Genomic DNA, 10,166 nt, shown 5'->3' on the forward strand with positions numbered 1-10,166 from the left:
GCATTAATGTGAAAAGTAAACTCGTAACCAAAAATTAAACAATGAATGAAACCATCTTGTTCACCAATACAGAAATCTTCATGTAAGGCTTTATTTTCATCACTTAAAATTTGTGCAGAAGGTAATCTATGAGGCATTATTTTCAATGATTTTTGTAACATTTTCCACTCAGCCATTTGCAGATTTTGTAACTTGCTGATCTAGTTAATTTAACTAGACTGCATTTGTACATAACGCAAACATTGACTTACTTATTATGTGATGGGTTTCCTAAACCTTTTTTTCTTGCAAATTGGTATCCTAATTCTGAGTAAATTGGTACATAATATACTAGTTGATTTATAAAATATTTAATTAAAAAAAGTAAACATTAATTAATTTTTACTCACAAAAACTTAATGTAACCTGTCTATTAAGTATATTCTAATTGCCAGTTCTACATTTTTAAGTTTTACAAACACTTATGATAGATAAAAATATATTATCAGGGGATAATGAAGGTATAAAAGTTACATTTTTGTTTCAATGATGTATTACTTATATACATTTTTTCTATTTAACTCTTCTGAAATTTTTATCATAATAATTTAATTTACAGTCAATGGATAACATATTTCATTAGAAAAAAAATTGAAGTTGAGTAATTATTAAAAAAAGAAATCTTATAATCTATTTTTTACAAATAGTAATTTAATGGTTTGCTGCCTTTTTAATTATGCTAATTATACTGATAATTAACCTGTGCAGTTTATGTTATATCATGTATACATGCATTTCAAAATTGTTTTTATCAATTTAACATTTGAAAATAATCTATTATTTAATTTTCTAGAGAGAAGTTATTTTTACAAAGATTAATCTCTGTAGAAATTAATAAAATTAAATTTAGTACAATTAAAAACACCATTCTTGTTGGCTGACATGAATATATTAAAAATGTATTTACATTTATTTATTTTTAAGAATTCTGTTATCAGCATTATTTTGCCAAGATATTACCTCTTTTAAATGGAATCACAGAAATGTATTTTCTTTTTTTTTGAAATAGAGAATCATCAAAATGTGTATCTGTGATTTTAATGTAAATAAAATATCTTTGGTAATAATACAATTATTTGTTTAATTATTGTATTAAAATTGGGTAAAAAATCTGAAAGTTTTTATTTTGGTTACTGCAGTGACCATGAATGCAGTGTAGATGTATACATTAACCATTTTACTGCTTAATGTCACTGTAGTGTATCCACTGTTGTAGAAAGATAGAACAAAAAGCAACGATGTGAGGTGTGTTACGTTGAGTTTGGTCACTTGACACTGTAATAGCAGTATTGATTGATATAGTTGCATTCAGAACATTCTTACCTATAATATAATTCAGTGGTTCAATTTAAAGAAACAAAAATGCGGACATTGTGAAATATCCTGACTAAACCCCAACATTGAAAGAAAATGTGAATTTTCTAGATGGAATCATTATGTAGCCTGAACAAATCTGTTAATTGCTCAAATTGTTAACTTGTTTGTTTAATATGCCTAAAGCTACTATTCAATATGTCCTTTAAAAAAACATGCCTACATGATTCAGCTGAAACATGAAATTAAAGTTAGTGATCATCCCAAACAAGTTAAATTTATTAAATTGAAGAAAAATTGATGATGATGACAGTTTTTTTAATAGCATTTGTTCACTGATTAAGTGACTGCATTTAAACTGCAACCATTACAACTGTAGGAATCATCATAAATTTGGTGGCTATTACTACCATAGAAGTTGATGGTCTAAACAACCAATCAATATGATTTTTTAATTTCTGATTACGGTTTTTTGAGATAATTATTGACAAACAAACCTGTAAACTGGACAAACAAGTTGTAAAAAGAAATCTGTATTATTATTTATAGCCTAGTTATCTTGATAAATGTTAGTCTGTTGATGATTTTCATAAATAATATCCTATAAAGTTCATGTATTTTTTTTTGGCTGGTTTCTATTTTACGCTTGATCTTATTTGGTATAGAAAAACACATGATTTGGCGGTGGATCTCTTATATATTTATTGAAAAAATGATTGCAGGCAACTCTTGCTTGGATATATATCCAAGAATATCTTGGAACATTTTGTTTTTCTTCAGATTATTGATGTATGTAAGGGATGAAGATATAGCAGTGAACTTTCATCAAAACAGTTTACCACAACCCTATTGCAGTCAAAATGATCAAGATGCTCTTATAATAGTAATAGGTTTTCTGATTATTGGTTTGTGAGAGGCAATCCTTTTCCAAGCTGACAAGATCCCTGATATTGACAGATTTTTATCTGGACCAATTGAAAAGTGGCGAACGTCCACACTGAAAAGATTCATGATTTACATTTGAGAAAGAGAATGAGAGAGGAGATTCATCATTGTTATAACTTCAACACCTGACATGATTAATTGCACTTAAATGGAGATAGGGAATAATTTAGATGTTTGCTCAGTAAATCATGAAATCATATACACTTTTTTAATGAGCTGAGCTAAATACATCTTGAGAAGTATCCTTCCCTTTATTTAGGCTCCTTTTCTATTTGAGTTTATAATTTGTTGATCTATAATAAATAAAAAAATAGAATAGTTCTTAGATTATTTTATCGTAAACCAGTTTTATATTAAGTGTAAAGCAGGTTTTGGACTAGATCTTTAATTTTGATTAGCATCAGGCATTTGATTTCTGTGTTCAATTTTTAAAAACTATACTAATTTTTGTTTTTTTTTTTTGTTTAACAGATTAGTAATGCTGTTAAGGAAGGACAAGAAAGATTTGTTGAAACTAGAGTAAAAGATGATAGGAAAGATGATGATGATGTAACTAAACAGTTGAATGATCTACATTCAGGAGAAAATGATGAACAGGCAATATTAAAATGTAATATATGTGAATTCAATACAAATGATAAGAACGAGTATGACAAACATGTGAGAAGTCATATTACATTCGCTATGGAAAGTGAATATAGTGAAAGTAGTAGTAGCTGTTTTGGTGATTTTTTAAAAAACAATTCTTCATCACTTTCAGTTAAACTTTTTAAATGTAGTATTTGTTTTAAAATGTACGTAACTAGATATAAATGCATTGAACATATGAAAAATAGCCATGTGATTGATAAATCAGTCGTTGAAAACAATAATGATGAATTATTTAATAACTTAAAAAGAAAGAGTAATAGTAAACTTTTAAAGAAACTTCACTCAAGACATAATGCGTATTATTGTAATAATTGTTTTAGATCTTTTTCAAATGAATCTGAATTTAACAAGCATAACTGTAATAATTGTATGTTAGAAGATGATGAGAATGTTAATAATATTAATAATTCATCATCAAATTCCAATTTTTCTGATATCAATTTTAAAAATATTTTAAAAAGTAATTTCGATAATGTCAGTAATGAATGTAATTCTAAAGACAGTCCGAGGAAATTCAGTTTGTTTTTAAGTAATGATAGTAAACAAAACGTTAGTGTTGACAGTTGTTCTTCTAAAATTATAAAAGAAAATAACAGTGAAATGTTCAAACAAAATAATAGAGATGATAGTTTAGTGAAAGGTATTGAAGAAATTGACAATACTAAAAATGTACCTGAAGAAGAAGAAGAGGATGATGATGATGATGATGATGATATTGGTAATTAATTTAATTTTTTTTTAGTGTCAATAGATTTTTATTTTTTTCTTCCTATAAAAGTAGTTTTATAGTTCATTCTCACTAGGTTTTCTAAAAGATGAAAAATATTAATATACCCTGTGTTTTTATAGAGTGTGATTCATGTTTTATTATTGATGTGAAAAACTTGATTCAAATTAGGTTTTTTTTAAGTCATGTTTGTTTGAAAAGAGCTGAATTTGTGATAAGGCAGGAATCCTATCTGAAGTAATTTTCTTTTAAAACTTGATTCAACGTAACTTGGAATGTACCACAGGCTGATAGTGATTATTTATAGAAATATTGTTGTTTTTAGTTAAATGGCCAGTTATTGTTTTGATATACATATTTATTTTATAAACACGTAGTTTGTATTTTAATTAATTGTAAGATGCTTGTAAATTGTAATACCTGATATATAGCATAACTGATTTCTGTAACAAAGAATTTTTTTCAATAACTCCTTTATTTTATTAAAAATTAGAAATTGTTGGTTTATCTAAAGAAAAGGGATATTAATTGCTGTTTATTTATATATTCTTGGAGTAATACTAAAACCTGTTTTTATTACCTCCATTGATACAAAATGCTGTTCTTTCTTCTGAATGAATTTCATGTTTACAATGCAGGCTCAACATTCTAAAAATATCACTGTTTTCTTATGATGGTTTATTCAGTTATTAGAATATTTATTTTGTTATTTTAGATGAAAAATTTTTATTACCATACTTTAGTGTTATGTTATATAGGATGTAGCTATTATTTTATGTTTTTATTTTACTGGTAATTACTTATTTTCATCTGGGAAATAATGTATATGTAGTATTAATGTATCTTTTCAGCCATCTCAGCTTTTAGTGCTTTAATGTAACAAAGAAAAAACTAAGAAAAGTGATTTCTTAAGAAGAAAACATGAGATTTGAAACAGAAAATCAGGCATGAAAATAAATGAAATAGCCTCAAACTGTAAATAATGACATTAAGCTAAAAATAATACTAAAAGAGACAAGGAAAAGTATTTGAAAGAGTGCATTGATGTTATGAAAGAAAATAAAATTTTGTGAAAGCCCTCATACTAGAAGTAAAATAAGATTTTAGTGATATGATTGATTGCCAAATACAATGATCTACCTTATATCCCTTATCAGATATTATTTCTGCAATGATATTTATATTTCAAATGCTAAAGCAATAATGATGTGAAACTGAGGAATTGTTTTGTCTGCAAAGGGTCATCGTTAGAAAAATTGGATTACTCAACATCCAAGTACTAGATAAAGCTACAAACGTTTCTATAAGCAAAGACTATTTTCAGCATGCTAGCTAAGACTGCTATAAAAAAAAATGCGATTAGGAAATTATAACACTGCATTTTTCTTAGTGTAATATATAGAAGATATTCCGTTCAGAGTATCTGTGTTATTAGAAAATTTTGATAAAATGATAACCTGAACAATTATGAACTTCTCAATAAGTCGTATAACACTATATTTTGAAACGGTGCTTGTGAATTGTTCAGATTTGGTTTCACAACTTTTGTGGATCACAACTTTTGTGGAACAGTGATGATACTTTTTCTATCATAAATGGCATTTTTTAAAAATAAAAAAGTAGTGAGATGTAGGCTAATTGTCTTTTTACTGCATCTAAGTTATGGTAGTGGGTTTTGTATTGATAATCTTAATGCATTTATATTTTGTTTATGCAAAAGATAAAATCATTTATTTGTTGTATGTAGGTGCTGGTGAAGTTGATTATGCAAGTCATGATGAAGATGATAATGAAAATGGTGAAGATACAGATGAAATGGAAGAGGATGATGATGATGAATCCGATTATGAACCTATGAAACATGTTTGTGGTAATTGTGGTTTCAGAGGTGATTTAGTTTCATTAAGGGAACATTTTTTTGAGGTACGTCCACAAAGAGATTTAGTCTGTTCGATATGTGGTCAGTCATTTAATTCATATTGTAAATTAATTAAACATTCAAATGGACACGATATTAATTCAAAACCTTACGATTGTATCTATTGTGATAACACTAAAGTCCCCGACTTATTATCATTAAATTATCATATGAAGAAAACTCATTTAAATTTAATTGATGAAAAAGTATGTAATTTATGTAATCAAAATTTTCCTAATTTAGATTATTTAAATAAACATATGAATAATAAATGTTGTTTAGATAGTATTGATGTGAACAGGGATTGTGAAAATAATAAAATTTGTTGTGATGATGATGTTAACAGTTATAATGAAAAATTTGATGATGGTGGTAATGCAAAGAGAGTAGAAATTAGTCATGGTTTAGTTGAAGTTAAGAGTGAACAAAAAGTTACATCTTATGATGTTGAAACACCAGATCAACTTAATTTTTCAGGAAAAATTAATAAAAATTCAGACAAGTTATTCATATTTTCACATAAAATAAATGAGAATATGGATGAAATTAAAAGTAGAAGTTTATTCCAGTCTTGTAGGCCCGATTTTAATAATGACAAAGATATTAATGATATTGATCATGAAACAAAAAGTAATGAAAAAGTGGAGTTGTCAGAGTCTGTTAATGAGTTACCATTAGGTGAAACATTAAATGTTGTATATAAATGTGGTATTTGTGGAGTACATCGAAATTCAAAAGATGAATTATTAACACATTTTGAAAACCATACCAGCAGCTATTACAATAATGATGATAATAATTCTTCTGTCTCTTCAGTGATACTTAATGAAAATAAATATATATGCCACATTTGTAATGTTAATTTTAATGATAATTTAATGTTAAAACAACATGCAGTTAAACATAGTAATATACCACAGAATATTTCTTGTTTGTATTGTAATGAAAATTTTCATGATGAATTAAATTTGAAATATCACATCATTCATGTGCATTCATATGATATAGCAGTATTGTATTGTAATTTATGTAAATCTAAATCACATAATGTTTTAAGTTATAAACAGCACTTAATTTACAAACATAAATTAATGAAAAATGATGAAAATAATAATTATTATTGTAAAAAATGTAATCGTAATTTTAATTTTAAATGGAAATTATTGAAACATTATTGTAAGTATCATAAAAATGAATTTAAATGTCGTTTTTGTGATGTAGTTGTAAAAAATTTTAAAGAACTGATTAGACATGATAAATTACATTTTAGAAATGGTAATAATATGTATAAATGTGATGTGTGTTATCGTTTGGTTAAAAGTAAATCATCTTTAAATTTTCACAAGTTACGTCATACATGTGAATTAAATTTATACTGCCGAATCTGTGAATTAAGTTTTATTGATATCAGTACATTAAATGAACATATTAATATTAAACATAATAACATGGATGATCTTTATAGTTGTAATAAATGTGGGAAAAGTTTTAAAAAATATAGTTCTTATAAAATACATAGATTAAGTCATGAAAATGAACATTTACTTTACGAATGTAAATTATGCCATCTAAGATTTAGTAATATGTCATTGCGTGCGATACACAAACGTAAATTACATAAAAATCAGTATCCATTAAATTGTAATATATGTAGTTCGTTTAATACAAATCGTTTAGATATTTATCGACGTCATTTTAATTTACATTGCAAAAAGAGTCAGTACAATTGTAAAAAGTGTTTAAAAATTTTTACTGATCGACATAAATTTATAGATCATAAATTAAAAATTCATAATAATAAAGAAAGACTGGATTATATTAATTATAAAAAAATTAAAGTTAAGCCTGATGATGTAAGTGAACTTAATTATAATATTAATGGTGTTGATATTTTATTAAATAACTATGATGATCTTAAAAATAATGAAGGGAAAAAGGAACAGTGTTGCCAATTTTTACAAAATACTAATTTTATGAGGTAATAGTGTATAATGTTATAGTAATTCGATTGTCTGAAATTCATGTAACTCAAAATTATCAGGTAATAAATTAGAAAAGAAAGTATTAAATTTGTTTTAACATTATAACAGATTTTTTTTCTTATTTTTTAAAGAAGAATTCTAAAACAATTGGCAGATATGTTAATCATCTATCTCAAGACAAGTGTGTATTCTTGTAGATACCATCTCTTATTCTTGAATATCAGAAAACAATCCAAAATAATTCTTCCATCAGCATATTAGAATTAATTTGCAGATAATCTCAAATAAAACAGTTTGGTCTAGTAAAAAACTGATTTTACATCTCAGTAAAAGACACATCACTAATAATTTGATTATATTGCCTGTTCAACTAAAGGAATGCATGCCATGTAAGAAAAAGATTCATTGTTACAAACAACTAAAGAATAATTTTCTATTTATGCCTACTATCAAGTTACATTTTCAAATTTTGGGTTGCATGAATTTTTGAATAATTATTATTAAATATTTTTTATTTATATTATTTTTATATGTAGAGTAATTTATCATGATATAAATTTTTGTAGTAAGTGAATAATGGGTATAATCCATATTGTTACATTAGGAAATTTACAATAGTAAACATAATTTTTGTAATAGTGAAACACGTTTTGGTGACAGCATTAATATTTTTATTACTAATGTAAGTTTGTTTGTTTTTTCCATTTTATTTAATGATTAAATGATATTTTCAACATTTTTATATTTAAACATCTATTTTTTTATGTGCCTTTCTTTATTTATCTTGGTAAATATTTACCATTATTAAAAATTAATTTTTCTTGAAGTTTCAATTCAGTTGGATGTTATTTTTGTACTGTGTGATCTGATCCGAGTGATTTCATCATTACATCAATTTCTAGTATTTTATAAGTGCTGTGTGATCTTTAATCATAGTAAGAACTGTAACTGTTTTGTGTATAATATAAATTAGAGATAAATGTAATTTAACTCATGCCACACAAGTGGTAGTGTCTGTCTTTCATCCGGAGATCTCAGATTCAAATCCTGGTCAGGCATGGCATTTTTTCATATGCTAAAAAATTACACTTCATATTCCTGCCTGCAAGTTTCAAGTTGCTGTAGTGAATTTCATCAAGAAAAAAAAAGTTAATATCAGATTCTGTTGAGTTTTTACAAAATAGTCTAGGTATATTTTATTATAGTGAGATAGTATGGAAACATTTGGTTCCATTTCATTGAATAAAATCGTTCTGTTTGTTTCCAAATAAATATATTTTTTCTTATTCTTTATTTTTTAAACTAGTTTTTATTTTTTATATAATTTTAGTTGCATTATTATTTAGGTTGTGTTGTCATCTATAAAGGGCTATTTAAATAATTTGTCTTTACATTTACCATGCAATGGTGGAGATGAGAGAAAAGGAGTGGTGTCTGTTTAAATTAAAAACCTCTGGAGCATCCCTACCACTTGCTGTATATTTTTAAGAAAATTTTTTAAAAGTTCAAGCATAACACTATCTTAATTTGTTTGCGTTTGCAGCCTTCCTTGATAATATTTTTCCCTTAGTTTCTTTTTACATTTTTAGAAAAAAATTCTAATAAAGGATTATTTTTTTAATATTACTTACAGGTCCTTTAACCCTGGAGTAGTCGCGTGGTTAACAGTTACATGAATGGTCGCATGGTTGACCAGTGTCACCCACAGATTGATTTTTTTGTGTCCTATAATTTAATTACTTACTTAATTATTAATCTTTATGCCTTACTTTAATGTTAGAAAGGGTTTATAAATAAAAACAATCATGAAATAACTTGAAAAATATATTGTAAAAGCAAACAAAAGCATTTTTAAGTACAAGTAAAAGTCACAAATTTACCGAAGTAGATTCTATTATAAAAGCAAACACATTTTTAACTGTTATGAATATCATAAATTTAATACAAAATACAAATATTTTAAAAACAATTTTGGCAAACACTTTTTAAGTGATCATTGCACATCCACTTTTCACATTTATCACACCATTTCCTTGTGGTTTTATCTCTTTGTCGCCCACAGTCATGGCAATGTCCTCTAGCACCTTCTCTTCCTTTTGTTGATGCTGGCTCTTGCATTGAAGTACCAAGAAGGATACATGCCCGGCGCCTTAATTCTATAGTAGTTGCAATATTGTAGACCTATATTGAATTTGTGGTTTAACCATTTCCCATGCCAAATTTTGTAAAAATATACTTCTGCTCACTTTATTTTTTGAATTCGATTTGTAAATACAAAGTGCATTGATCGCTGAAATATTTAAGAGATTAAAAAACACAACCATTGGCCATCGACGAGTATTTCTTTGCACATTGTACCTCGCTATTAGTTGGTCAAGTAAATCAACCCCAATTTTAGTGTGGTTATAAAATGTTACGATTTCAGGCTTAGACAACTCACCTGTTTCCTCATCGATATAATTGTCGTGATGTAATGTTGAGATTAGAACTGCCAGATTCCTTTTTGGACAGTAAGAAACTGACAGAAACGGACAGTAAGAAACTTTTGTGCAGTCTTCTTGAAAACCAAACATTGACGAGAATGCAGAAC

The 10,166-nt window shown here is 26.4% G+C and overlaps 1 protein-coding gene across 1 annotated transcript in view; it reads left to right on the plus strand.

Annotated features, from left to right (window-relative positions):
• LOC142329229 (uncharacterized) overlaps positions 1-8,326 on the plus strand; it is a 73,226-nt gene extending 64,900 nt beyond the window's left edge. Inside the window, exons 10-11 of the mRNA XM_075373637.1 lie at positions 2,770-3,667; positions 5,424-8,326. Coding sequence (XP_075229752.1) covers positions 2,770-3,667; positions 5,424-7,576 — 3,051 coding nt within the window. The 3' untranslated portion in view covers positions 7,577-8,326. The remainder of the gene's footprint in view (positions 1-2,769; positions 3,668-5,423) is intronic.
• Positions 8,327-10,166: the final 1,840 nt, after the last annotated feature.

Source organism: Lycorma delicatula, chromosome 8 (genome assembly GCF_047948215.1).
Source record: "Lycorma delicatula isolate Av1 chromosome 8, ASM4794821v1, whole genome shotgun sequence".
Taxonomy (NCBI): Eukaryota; Metazoa; Arthropoda; class Insecta; order Hemiptera; family Fulgoridae; genus Lycorma; species Lycorma delicatula.